Genomic DNA, 14,034 nt, shown 5'->3' with positions numbered 1-14,034 from the left:
TGAACACCGGGTGGGAAATAAAAAAAGATTCTACAAAGCTTCCACAGAATGACAATACGTTATATAAAGCTTAGGTTTAAAAAACAATGATAGAAAATATCTAAAAAAAAAGATCACTTAAATATGAAAGACTTTGAAACTGTCAAGGCAATTTTGTTCCATATGCCCTTCTTGCTTCTCAGATTTATGCAATCTGGCAAACTCACAACTTACTAATTATTTTTTTAATTCCATGGTTTTGCCGGCATTCCATTATTCCATAATCACTCTAATATTGGCTTAACTCTCTTGTCTAATTGGCCTATTAATTATCTCCATTTTCATAGTAATCTCCATCAGTTTCATTAACTTTGTTATGTACATTAGATTGCTCTTTCTATATCACCTTCATAGAAAGAATTAATACTGTATTGTAGTATTTTCTTTAGTGACATTTTATTTAGTGCCTTCAATATGATGGCACCTCTTAAGGGGATGTTTGTTTATGCTATATCGGTTGTTGTACTAGTAAGTGGAGTAAATTGCATTGACATCTATCATGAATGGATTGTTTCCATTGACACAACTATCAATCCTTTGATATCTCCTCAATCTGTAAGCGTTCTTGATCCCTTTAATCACAATTTATGTGGCAAACTTACTTTTTTTAGTCTTGTCCAAAAACATGTTGTCGTCACCTTTCTAACTTTAGAAACAATTTAACTTTAAATACTTATAGCCGCAAGACGGTCACAAGTTTTAAATGTCTTCATTTCTTTCTTAACATTTTGTGCTTAGTCAAACAGAAGCCACGTAAATTGGGACGGAAGGAATAACAATATATATTTTTTACAGTTCCGTAGCAGATTTCTCACTTGTTTGAACAAAATAGAGAGTTTATGTTATGTGCACTGGACAGTATAGAGGATTTTTACTTAAGTTGAACTACAACAGTAGGTAAGTCTCCATATCAAGCCTGATATGGTAACCTGCTAAAACCGGTAAAATTGCATAAGTAGTGTAAAGGCTATTTATATTGTGAGGTCACTGACAATAAACTCATCGGTAAGTTTAGATGAGTTTAAGTTTTGTGCATTGAGAATGTAAAAAAAATCATATTATGAGATTAAGTTTACCTATAACAACATGCGATTCTTGAGAAAGACACAGAAATAATCTGCTATAAGCGGTTAAATTGCATTGCTAGTATAAATATTCTTTGCACTGTTAGTGTATAGAACTTAAAGTACTCATTGAATAAACTGATTTATTCTGTATCCAATTTTTGACTTGTTGAAGTGACAGAAGAAAGTAATTTTATGCTACAGGTTATCACTATCAATGGAATGTTTCCTGGACCACTAATCAATGCCACAACTAATGATGTTGTACATGTGAATGTCTTCAATGACATGGATGAACCCTTGCTCATAACATGGTACAATCGATCTATCCATAACGACACTGTTTGTTCGGATATTTTTTGGCTCCTATAGTGAAATATCATTATAAAGAAAATATTATATAACATAACATGAAAAAATCGTTTCCAAAGAAACCTTGGCCGTTATAGTGAAATGTTGTTATAGAGAGGTCTATATTGTGATTTTTTTTTTTTGTTTTTTGCTTTTCTAAAGGAATGGCATCCAACAAAGGCTAAATTCATGGCAAGATGGAGTTTCTGGTACAAACTGTGCAATTGAACCTGGAACAAATTGGACATATGTGTTTCAGGCTAAGGATCAGATTGGCACTTTCACTTACTTCCCTTCAATCAACTTTCACAAGGTTGCTGGAGGATCTGGACCTATTCGAGTCAATAATCGTGCTGTCATAGCTGTCCCTTTCCCCAAACCAGAAGCTGAGTTTGATCTTCTGATTGGCGACTGGTTCCGTACTGATTACAAGGTGATCAAAACTATACTGTCTCATCTAAAAATTTAAGCAGTTTTAAAGGTTATATTTTGTTTACTTTATCATATCTTCAACACGCCCCCTCTGGTGACTGTCTGCTCTGATGCCATGTTGATTTATATGACCATATCATCTAAAGGCGTAAACTGTCAGAAAGGCTACACTTTTGTTTACTAAATTATATCTTCAAATTCCATACTGGAAGTGATTTTTCCTTCATGTTAATCGACTAAAGTTTTTTCTTTTTTTGCTCTTGTGCGTTGATTAGCTTTATTATATATTCAACACGCCCCCCATCACGTACACTTTTATTTACTTAATTATATTTTCAATGTTCTACACTGAAACTATTTTTTCCTTCACATTAATCAACTAAAGTTCTTTCTTTTTTGCTCGTGCGCATTTTAATAAGCAGTCTCTTAGGTCCTCTGTACAAGACAGGCAATCTAGTCAGTTCTTTGATGTTCCTCATGCAATCTTGATGAATGGTAAAAGACCATATGATGAACTCTCAATTTCGAATGGACACGAATCTTTTACTGTATCAAATGGTAAAACATAATTCTTTTTTTTTTCTTGATCCTGATTCTTGAATCTGAAATCTCTGATCATTTACTTTCATATTTTACATGTAGGAATGACTTACAGATTCAGGATATCGAACGTTGGAACCGTCATGAGTTTTAACTTCAGAATTCAGAACCACAAGATGGTTTTGGTTGAGACAGAAGGTTCTTACACAAATCAGATAACACTTGACTCTCTCGACGTGCACATTGGCCAATCGTATTCTGTTCTCGTTACTGCTGATCAAAATGAAGCTGATTATTTCATTGTAGCAACTCCTAAAATGTTCAAAAGTAATGAGTCTCGCAATAGTGAATCTCTGGAAGGAATAGGGGTTCTGCACTATGCCAATTCTTTAACAACAGTTAGTGGTCCTGTTCCTTCTGGTCCTGATCCATTTGATGTCGAGTTTTCAGTCAATCAAGCCAAATCAATCACGTAAGCATTACTTTTGACATTTTAGCCAACAACTACAAAAAAAATAATACCTGGAATTAGCTACGAACTTTGTCACTAATCCGTCACTATAGCTAACAGAATCCGTCGCTAAATAAGATTAGCGATGGATTTGAGACATACAGAAGTTGTCCGTCCAATTCCTGTTCTTTTAGTAGTAACTAGTATGGATTTGAGATGTACTAATTGGTCTAATTAATGTGTACTATAGGTGGAACCTGACAACAGGAGCTGCAAGGCCTAATCCACAAGGAACATTTAACGTGTCAAACGTGACGTTGGCTCAAACTTTTATCCTTCAGGGATCGAAGGGTGAAATTAATGGCTGGCCGCGATATGTAGTCAACAACGTGTCCTATCTCAAACCGGAGACACCATTGAAACTTGCTGATATGTTTGTGAACGGATCTGGTGTCTACGAATTAGATCGATTTCCTGTTCACTCTGTGAATGATGCTGCTGCTTATGGAGTTTCTGTTGTCTCTGGAATCCATAAAGGGTGGCTAGAAATCGTCTTCAAGAACAATCTCGATATTATGGATTCTTGGCATTTGGATGGTTTCGGATTCTATGTTGTAGGGTAAGCCTCATTCACAGTGGCAAAGCAAGGAATTCCGCTAAGGATGTTCAAAAGTTTAATATATATGTATAAAAAGTAATTTTTATAATTTCTTATATACTCAATATAATTTTTCGATGAAGGATGTTCATCACTCTATGCTGCTACGCCATATACATTATATTCAAATTAAGGCATGTTTTATAGTGAAGGCACACAAGCTACATACAATATCCCGATTTTGCTAGCCAGAACGAAATGGACATATGAGTGATTGATTACAAGAGCTCTGTAACGACTTACTTTTTTTTTTTTTTTCAGATTTGGGAATGGAGAATGGACACCAGCAGCACGTGAAATGTACAACATTTTCGATCCTGTTGTTCGTTCAACAGTCCAAGTTTATCCTGGAAAATGGACAGCAGTGTATGTTTTTCTTGACAATCCTGGAATGTGGAACTTGAGATCACAACACTTGAAGAATTGGTACTTAGGACAAGAACTTTTTATACGAGTTTTCGACGATAATCCTAATCCTGCTAAGGAGAGACAACCACCTCAAAATCTTCTTTTGTGTGGTAAGTGCCAATTCATTTTGTTCTTAATTTTCTTCATCACACGTTTAAATGATCACATCCTTATACTTGGCCATGCTTGGGCCAAAATATTTACATCCGCTAGCCAATATACATAAATTATACACTACTTATACATCCACCTTTTTTTTTTTTTTTTTTTGAGTGGGCGACTATTTAAGTTAATTTCCATTAATCTTTTGTTGTTCTTATAGGGTTGTTTGAAAGTTCTATTTCACCTGTTGCAAGTCCAACTCCAGCTCCACAAGCAGGATGGTGATAGTAGTTCTATTGATTACATGAAGATTCATATATGATGTTAATTCCAATTATTGTATCTTATATCTCATAACCAAAATAACATTTTATATTTGAAAGTAAAATCTTGAGGTTTAAACATTGTTTATTTGGTTGTCTTGATTCTCAATTGCAATATTTAATAGCAAATTTCCACTCTGCCATGTATAGGTTCATTTCCATGTGATGAATGAATAGAAGAGTTAAATAAAGATGAAAAATTGGGTAGTGATCCTTAGAAAAATTATAACAACAACAATAGCTATGTCTCGATCCTAAACAAGCGGGGATCGGCTATTTGACTCGTCACTGACCATGTTGTTGTTGCACCACAATTCAACATGTGAGACGCCTGGTAAAAGGCACTAACCATATCATTAAAGCGTTACATGTTTAAGGTAGTTCTATTATTAGCTAAAAGACTATCCATTTGTAAAATAAAAGTACTTTAGTATTAGGCTACGGGTACGGATTATTAAAAGTAAACAATTTTTACACTCTCGGTGTATATAACTTAACTAAATCCATGTAATTTTTCTAATTTTCTGGTTTAAGGTGTAGCAAATAAAGCTAGCTATTAGTCACTATAACTACATTAAATTTTAGTACGTTATAACTATAAGTAGCAACGTATGAAATTGAGGAATAAATTTAGAATTGCTAACAATAAGATATGAAAGAATTGATTGTGGTGGCTCTCATTTACCTTTTGACAATGTCCATGTAGAATTGTGATTGTTCGCGTATAAATTAATTCAATTTGTGGGTTGAAAGAGAAGAAAGAACAACAATTTTCAACTATGTTGCTCGGATTCTTCAAAAAGGCCGTCACACTAGTCTCGGATCCTTCAAAAGTTGTACTCGGATTCTTCAAAATGCTGTCATGTACATGTCGAATCCTCCAAAAGTATTTTTTTGGGAGGATCTGACACAGGTGTGGCAGTAGTTCTGGAGAGGCCAAGCAACGTAGGTTCTCAATAATGACAATCAATCAGTTGTGGGGCGGTGGACAAAACAAGGGCTGTTTGTTCTTGTTCTTCTTGTTGCTTCTGTGCTTGTTCTTGATCTTGTTGTTGCTCTATAGCAGTTGGATATTTTGGTGGATGTTGAAGATTTCTTGATTGATTTTGATATTCTGCTGGTGCTGGAAGATTAAGATCTAATGACAGCCCATTTCTTGGTTTCTTCAAATTATTAGCAAATTGATCTTCAAAGGAAGGTGATTGAATGTGAGTACTTAAAGGGCTTAAACACAAAGTTGTATTATTATTATTAGCACCCCCTCTATGTCTTCTCATGTGACCACCTAAAGCTTGTCCTGAGGTAAATTCTGCACCACAATATGAACATGTGTGGATTCTAGGAGAAGGTGATTTGTTGTAATTTGGACTTTCCATGTTGATATTGTTGAATTGGGCTGAAAGAGGAGACAATGTTGGTGACAATTTGTTGTTGTACTTGTAACTTGATGTTGGTGAGGGATCGTCTTGGTCCGAAAAATAGAAGAATGGTTGTTTTTTCGGTTCGATTGTCAATGGCTTAGGTTTTTTGTGACTTGCTCTGTGCCCACCTAGTGCTTGGAATGACGGGAATGTCCTGTTACATGTCTTGCACTCGTACACGTATGTCCCTGCCTTGGCACCATTCCCTAGGTCGGTCGTCTCCACGTACCTTTTGCTGTTGAATTTGGTCTGGTACAACCCCATGTCATCGTTGAAAAGATTGAGGAATTTGTTAGTTGGTGTCTGACGATGATGATGATAAGGATGACCGCCTTGGGACAAGAGGATCAAACACTTGGCCGTTTCTTCTTCTTCCTCGGTGGGGACACCGTCCTTGTCAGGGAAGTTTTCATCTGAAGTGGCAGGGGGCGTACTAGAATTGTTATTGTTGTCGTTGTTGTTGATGATACTGACTTCTCCGTGAACCGTGTCATCAATGTTCGAGTCACCGGTTGATGAATGTGCATTTATGGTGAAAGGGATTAGAGATTGAGGCCTAAGACGTTTAGTGCGTTTGCCCTTAGAGACTCCCACCACTTCGTCTTGAGGAGTCTCCATCTCTCTTCATTCACCACGAACGTATCAAAAACATGAAATTAATGACAATAACAACAACGATTCTCCCCCGAAAAAATGAAAGATTAAAAGGGTGGGGGGAGAAATGAAAGAACAAAAGAGAGAAGAAAGAGAATAGAGAAAGCGATAGGGACGGAGAGTGGAGAGTTATGGTTATATATACTTGTATATACAAAAATAGTGAAATGGAGGTTTTGAGAAGTCAATGAAGAGACAAACACCACTAATATATTTACTGAATTAGAATGGTACTAACTGAAAGTAGCTTCCTAATTGCAATACTTTTGGGGAAAGAATTATGAGAGGGTGTAAAAATATAGGCAGTGAGAGAAAAGTGGAGAGAAGGAGAGAGAATGTGATGTAATACTTTCGACTCGTCTATTATATTTGACCGAACACGACGTTTAGAAAGTTAAATATTACTATAGTATTGCACTATAGTATTTGAGATAATCAATATTATTATACAAGATAAAAGGGAAGTTAAGATAGAGATCTAAATGAATCTCTTAAGAAGCATCTCATCAGCTAGTAATGTGATTAATTAAAATGGAGATCATGAACTAATTATTTTATTTCCATGATTTTTTATTTGGATGAAGGACACCTGTATAGATTATATGGAGTTTAAATAGGAGAAATGTTTATATAATAAATATTGATGCATGTACTAGTAGTTTCTAATAGTAGTATATAGTTCCACTAATGACTCTTAACTAGTCTAGCTAGTAAGTAAATTCAGTATGGATTTATTTATAAAATGCTCAATCATTACAGAATGAGTAGAGAAGCATTATAGAAAAATAAGAAGTATATATTACCCTTTCTTCCAAATTTATTTTTAGTGTTCTAACTAGTGGAGTATTAATTAAGTGAGACGTTTGAAGGAGAGAGAATATTTTAGACAAATACTCTTTTATAATTAAGATTATTAAGTATCTTTTTAGTTTGAGCAGAAATCTTAAAAGACAGATAATATGAATCGGACGAGATAACTATGAAGCATTTTTTTATTACTTGTGGGGTTGGACTTGATGATGGTTCATGCACCAAGTGGCAATTTGTTAGTGGATCAATAATATTATTATTTTGTCCTAATAAAAGGAGAAATAAGTCAAAGAGCTAATTAAAGAAGGCAAGTTCTTGTCATGATGAAAACACCGAGTTGTGTTTGTGTATTGCACGTAAGGAAGTGGCTTAGGACAAGCAAATGATTCAGTTAGTCTCCAACACTATATATATCTTCTGTAGAGAACATAATCAACACTATATATATCTTCTGTAGAGAACATAATCTTTTTATTTGATTATTTTTTATAGTAAATTTATTGTTTTGGAATCATATCAATAGCTTGAAACAGATAGTTGAGTTGGCACCACTACTTCTTCATTACCAAACTACTATAACACCTTTGGTTCTCATATATTTGGTGCATGTATCACTTTACTTGCTACTACATGTTAAGTGTGAATTTAACATAACATATGTACAAATATATATGCCTCGGTCCTAAACAGGTTGGGATGACATGACATACTATGATCATGTACAAAGATTCTCTTTTTCATTTTGTCCGACAGTGGAAGGTTATTTCTTTGTTCTCCGATCCTTTTGTTTGTGCTTCTAACCGGCCTTTTCACTATGCCTTATAGATACCTGAAGAAATTCTATACAAGAATAAATGTAGAAAGGTGAGGGTAAGGTACTTTCCCGAGCAAACGAAAAAAAAATCCATGATGACAGCTTTCAAAAGATGAGTAAGGGATGGGGAGAGGGAAGCGGATCGGCTATATGAATCTTCATTTTTCCCTTTGAGCTCAACTCATGTCATTATCATATCAAATAAAAATAAGAGTGAAAATAAGCTAACTAATACTAGTAAACTAATAATAATAACATTAAAAGTCCTCTACAAGAGTAAACTTATTCCTCTATATGGATCTTTTTCTTCCATTGTATTGTATGTTTAACTAAATCTACATCGATTCCCAGAAATTGTAAGCCTTTCAAGAACACTAAACACTTCCTTCCATGTGATTTTAGGTCTACCTCATCCCATACACCTTCACTCACCATAGTTTTAGACCTACGAACCAATGCATCTGCAGGTCGACGCAAGACATCAACAGACAGGATTTATCGCATCACAATTAATAGACTGCATCTGTTACTGCATATATTGGACATTAGTAATTACTTCACAGATGCATGCAGTAGCTTCTGAGCAACTCAAGATAATATGTTTGTTGTAAGTTAATTTGCAAATAAGTAACAACTTAAATGACATTATAATTTAAGGACCACAGGTCAAATTGCTAGCAAAAGCCTCATATTCTATTGCAAATTCTTGATCTCTGGTGCTAGAGGAGCAAATAAAGTCAGAGATCAATTTTTGCCTAGAAATGGGTTGGATAAGTTGAATGATATCAACAGAATTTAACATATATTTTGTTTCAGGGTATGATCAGATAAAGTAAATGGCTCAAGCTAATTCATCACTAATCAAACACAGAAGAAGATGCGTTTAATCAGTATACACGGTAGGCAAGATATTGATTACGAACATTTACTCAGGAAATACACTTGTCATGACATGTTTAAACCAAGAAAAGGTTCAATCGACGTTACAAAAGACAACCTAACAAAAGATGCCATTAAGCATTTTATCACTCAGCAATAGCTCCTACAGCAAATAGGTCAGTAAAAAGATTATGGTTGTTCAAACTGGTCTGCGCATTTTTATGTTCACAGGAATTTCCTTGTAAGACTGAACTTTTTTAGCTGCGTGCCTGAGTGGCCTACTAAAAGATGACCGTCCAAACTCTATAGGTTCAAACCTCAATGCAGGATTGCTTTCTTCGTCAGAACCATTTTGCTGGACTAGATTAACCATTGGTGGGCATTTGTCTTCTGCCTCAAAATAATCTTCATCATGCTTCGTTGCTTGGCATTGAGATGTAGATGTTGTTGTTGTTGTATGTTCAGGTGCTTCACGTTTAAACCGAGCAGATTGTCGTCTTACACAAGGCCTGCCAAGACAGCATAAAGTCATTATGAACAATTTTCTTAACGATATTTAGAATCTTTATCATAAGATTGATGTCACATTCTATAAGTTCAAAATAGATAACCTTTTATTTTCAGCCATATCCTGGGGTTGAACTTGTTTATTAGAGCCCAAACCTATACGCCCAAAAGCAAGAATCTTAGGCACTTCTTAACAGAAAGTTCACCTAATATCCATATATTATACTCACTCTTTGACTGAGGCTTCCTTTTGATTTTTGCAGGTCTATCGTTATCACCATTTCCTAAAGAGGAATCAGCTTCCTCTTCACACTTAACGGGTTTCACCTTCAATCAGTAACATCAAGAGAGAAGATTACCTCTAGCTCCATAATTATTATCTAATGCACAAAAAATTGCCTATATACCTCATCATTCAACAGCTGGCACATTTTTTGTTTTGCTATCTCCTGATTGAAAAGAAGACTCGGTCAAAAGTTAAAGAAAAAAACAGCTTAGGCAACAAACAGATTTGAGTTACCTAAACCTGCACTGACCTCTGCTTCAAGCTTTTTAGCTTTAATTAAACCATTTTTACATCCGAGCTCATGCTGTACTGTTTTGAGCTGATCAAATAAGTTGCACTTACATTAGCTCAAGAAGAAAATTATCATTCCGATCTTATAAGTAAACCTGGAGTGGGTTTCAAGTGCTTACCCTATCTTTAGCTGAATTTAATTCCTGAGAAAAATACAAATAGAAATAGTTTTAGTAACTGGGCGGAAAACTAACTAGACTATAAAGACTTCTACTAGCATCGTTACAGGAAGGGAAAACAAACCGCAAGCATTTGACTGTTTGATTGCGCAAGCTCATGATTCTTTTTCTGCATTTGTTGCAGATTAATTCTCATCTTCTGTATCTCAGCTCCAGCTAATTCAATGATTTTGCTATAGATAACAGGAATCAAGGAACAAGGGCAACAAGCTCACAAGTACAAATGTAATAGTACCAATACTAACTAAGAAATCCACCTACAAACCATTCAACTCAATCAACTATGCCCTTAACCCGAACTAATAGAAATCGGCTATATGAATTCTTATCCATTCTACTCAATATTGGCTCATTTTATTCCAAGAACTGGCCCCTTGGCCAATTAACACTACCCCAATTTTATTCCAAGAACCGGCCCCTTGGCCAATTAACACTACCCCAAACTCCCAATCTAGCATGTACCTAGGAGAGCACAACAACAACAACATACCATGTGTAATCCCACAAGTGGGGTCTGGGGAGGGTAAAGTGTACGCAGACCTTACCCCTACCTTGGGAGGTAGGGAGGCTGTTTCCGAAAGACCCTCAGCTCAAGAGCCTAGAAGAGTACATCCCTATGACTTTAATGTTTAGAAAATTCAAGATATTATGAATAATTTTACTCTGATTCATTCTACTGCAACCCTCCCTCTTTTATTGTGGACTTGATATCGCCTATGAGAAACTGATATAAATGTAGTAAAGGCCACCTACAAACAAGGACAGATCTACCCTTCAGCACAGGTATGAGATAACTCCACCCATAACACCAATTCTGAACCCACCGACTCTAAATTCTAGATACGCCAATGGAGAATCTCTATTCCACTTAGTTTGTACAGAGATAACACACTGTTTGGGGAACTCCTCCCATTTTCGGTTCATGTACTTCCGTAATGACTTTGATGGAAGTGATACAATGCGATCAGTTTCCAGTATGTAATAATCAACTTTAAAACTCTTTAGTTCTATGGGAAAAAGGGATATCCTACTGTCTATAAACAATTATAAGCAAATGCAATTCCTTACAAATAAAGGATACTTTTTTTCTGCTACAATCTTCATAAATGCCATATTCTCCTGCACCAAAATTCGATGAAAAAATCCCAAATTGAGCTGAAATTCAACCAATACTAAACTTTTGAAATACAATATACTCCCGCCATTTCAATTTGTTTGTCTTACTTTCCTTTTTAGTCCTTTTAAAAAAGAATGCCGCTTTCTCTCTTTGGCAACACTTTAATTCAAACTTTCCACGTAGTATGTTTAAGACCACAAGAGTAAAGGACATCTTGGTACATTCTATATATCTTTAGTTAACAACCACAACATTCAAAAGTCTTCTTTACTTTCTTAAACTCCGTGTCACGTCAAACAAATTGAAAAGGAGGGAGTACCACAAGTCCACAAAATACAAAAAAATAAATAAAAAATTTAGAAAAATCTACCTTCTGGAGCTTGTCTAAGAACTCTTTCGAACAAACTGAGCTATGTTCTGCCTTCTCATTTTGGCTAGTGAATCGCATTTCTTCCGGTATGTTGCTAATATCTGCTAGCTTTTTCCTTGTAGCATTATTCCCCAATGAAGCCTTCATATTTTTTTTTTTTTCCCTTTCCTTCTACTTTAGCTTTTTCACTGAATGGTAAACTACAAATTAAGGTTAAATGTGCTTAGTAGAAATATATTAAGGACTTAAACTAGAATTCGCCATTAATAAAGGGATCAAAAGTGCTACTAACCGTATAACTAATTACCTTCTACTTCAGCTTTTCCACTGAATGGTAAACTACAAATTAAGGTTAAATGTTCTTAGTAGAAATGTATTAAGGACTTAAACTAGAATTCGCCATTAATAAAGGGATCAAAAGTGCTACTAACCGTATAACTAATTACCTTCTACTTTAGCTTTTCCACTGAATGGTAAACTACAAATTAAGGTTAAATGTTCTTAGTAGAAATGTATTAAGGACTTAAACTAGAATTCGCCATTAATAAAGGGATCAAAAGTGCTACTAACCGTATAACTAATTACCTTCTACTTTAGCTTTTTCACTGAATGGTAAACTACGAATTAAGGTTAAATGTGCTTAGTAGAAATATCTAATAAGGACTTAAACTAGAATTCGCCAATAATAAAGGGATCAAAAGTGCTACTAACCTTATAATTTAGGGAAATTCTCAAAAAATACACAGCCCAACATAAAAAAAAATTACGCTACGTAGCCCAATATACAATATTATACAAAATGTATCAACCTTGTATAAAGTGTATAACAGTATATAAAAGGTGTTTATACACAAATCTGAGCTAAATCGGGTAACAAACTCAAAGTATGGGCTACGTGGCGTAAATATTTTCAAAAACTAAACATAAGAGTGTGACTTTCCCTTTTAATTACCTTCTACTTTTGTTTTTTCACTGAATGCATTGAGAACTATTAACAATTCTTAGTTTCCTATTAACAATCAGTACTTCTAAAAGTAATCTAAATATAATATATTCCTAAATTAAGGGACCAAAAAGACATATTTTAATTAATTGAAGGTCCAAAATGAGAATTCATCAATGGTGTTTTCTCTCATAATAATTGATTATATATATAGAGAGAGAAAGGGAACTTACAGCTCGATCTCGCCGGAGAAAATGTTACCGCGGCGGAGTGAAATGTTACCGCGGCGGAGGAGGAGATGTTACCGCGGCGGAGGAGAATTTTTGGGATTCGGGTCGAGAATGGATCCGAATTTGTAAGTCCGGTTATTTGTGCATTTTGTCCCGCTAAAAGACTTTTGGATCTCTCAATTTGAATTCCATGGTTCCACTTATCCACTACATGTAATAAGGTAATAATACATTAGTTTAAAAATTAATTAAGTGTAATTAATCACACGATTAATAGCACTTTTGGTTCCTTTATTACTCCCTTCGTCCCATATTACTTGACTACTTTTCCTTTTGCATGTCTCTTAAGAAATCATAAATAAAAGATGTTTACTATCTTACCTCTATTTCTCTTCTCAATAAATACATTCTAATGAATATTGACTATTTTCAAGAACATTTAATATTAAGGATAAGATGGGAAAACTTTAATTAATTGTATCTTGATTTTGTAAATGAACAAGTAATTTGAGACATGTATTTTTAGTAATGTGGCCAAGTAATATGGGACGGAGGGAGTATTGGTGAATTATAATTTAAGTCCTCATTATACTTCACTAAGCACATTTAACCTTTAATTACTTTAAATGTGCACTTTTGATCCCTTTGATCGGAAATATTCACAAATTTTAGAATTATTAATCTTCTTATATTAAATACTCGTGTGTCATGTTACACTTGTATTTTTACTCCATATTTGAGAATAATGTACTTCTAAAAATAGTCTAAATATATATATACATATATATATGGAGACTAAAATCATTTATTTTAATTAATTGAAGGTTAAATGCGTTGAGTTATTATATCACAAGGTCCAAAATAATAACTTATCAAATAATTGAGGTGATGTTACCGCGGCGGACAAATTGCCCGGAAAGTTGAAATGCGGTGGAAGACGGCGGATAAGAATTTTTGGGATTCGGGTCGAAAATGAATCCGAAATTTTAAGTCCGTTTATTTGTGCATTTTATCCGCTAAAAGACTTTTGGATCTCTCAATTTGAATTCCTTTGTTCGACATCATACATTAGTTTAAATTATGACGACAATCACTTTTGGTCCCTTTATTATTGGTGAACTCTAGGTTAACTCCTTATTATATTTGACTAAGCATATTTAAACTT

General features: G+C 34.6%; 3 protein-coding genes across 7 annotated transcripts; 1 reads left to right on the top strand and 2 right to left on the bottom strand.

Annotated features, from left to right (window-relative positions):
- Nucleotides 1-456: 456 nt before the first annotated feature.
- LOC132066263 (monocopper oxidase-like protein SKU5) lies at nucleotides 457-4,471 on the top strand. Its single transcript, XM_059459608.1, has 8 exons — nucleotides 457-594; nucleotides 1,308-1,417; nucleotides 1,617-1,887; nucleotides 2,309-2,444; nucleotides 2,529-2,898; nucleotides 3,128-3,496; nucleotides 3,797-4,053; nucleotides 4,266-4,471. The coding sequence occupies exons 1-8, from the start codon at nucleotides 457-459 to the stop codon at nucleotides 4,328-4,330; spliced, it is 1,716 nt and encodes a 571-aa protein (XP_059315591.1). The 3' UTR covers nucleotides 4,331-4,471.
- Nucleotides 4,472-4,894: 423 nt separating this feature from the next.
- Nucleotides 4,895-6,597, bottom strand: LOC132068088 (zinc finger protein ZAT5-like). Its single transcript, XM_059461558.1, has one exon. The coding sequence runs from the start codon at nucleotides 6,405-6,407 to the stop codon at nucleotides 5,322-5,324; it is 1,086 nt and encodes a 361-aa protein (XP_059317541.1). The 5' UTR covers nucleotides 6,408-6,597; the 3' UTR covers nucleotides 4,895-5,321.
- A 2,261-nt stretch (nucleotides 6,598-8,858) lies between these two features.
- Nucleotides 8,859-13,064, bottom strand: LOC132068086 (SHUGOSHIN 1-like). Of its 5 annotated transcripts, none has more exons than XM_059461556.1 (11): nucleotides 12,873-13,064; nucleotides 12,282-12,313; nucleotides 11,697-11,859; nucleotides 11,291-11,328; nucleotides 10,274-10,382; nucleotides 10,150-10,173; nucleotides 9,990-10,058; nucleotides 9,861-9,902; nucleotides 9,684-9,780; nucleotides 9,558-9,609; nucleotides 8,859-9,455 (listed from the first exon to the last, which is right to left on the bottom strand). In XM_059461556.1, exons 3-11 carry the CDS (start codon nucleotides 11,841-11,843, stop codon nucleotides 9,146-9,148), a joined length of 888 nt encoding a protein of 295 aa, XP_059317539.1. In that variant the 5' UTR covers nucleotides 11,844-11,859; nucleotides 12,282-12,313; nucleotides 12,873-13,064; the 3' UTR covers nucleotides 8,859-9,145. The 5 variants fall into 5 exon arrangements, with proteins under 5 accessions (XP_059317539.1, XP_059317538.1, XP_059317536.1 ...); XM_059461555.1 differs by having other exon boundaries at nucleotides 12,282-12,301; XM_059461553.1 differs by lacking the exon at nucleotides 12,282-12,313 and having other exon boundaries at nucleotides 11,697-11,896.
- Between the last annotated feature and the right edge of the window lie 970 nt (nucleotides 13,065-14,034).

Source organism: Lycium ferocissimum, chromosome 8 (assembly GCF_029784015.1).
Source record: "Lycium ferocissimum isolate CSIRO_LF1 chromosome 8, AGI_CSIRO_Lferr_CH_V1, whole genome shotgun sequence".
NCBI classification, from domain to species: Eukaryota; Viridiplantae; Streptophyta; class Magnoliopsida; order Solanales; family Solanaceae; genus Lycium; species Lycium ferocissimum.
The sequence above is the reverse complement of the archived record's forward strand: the minus strand, read 5'-3'. Positions and strand labels throughout refer to the sequence as shown.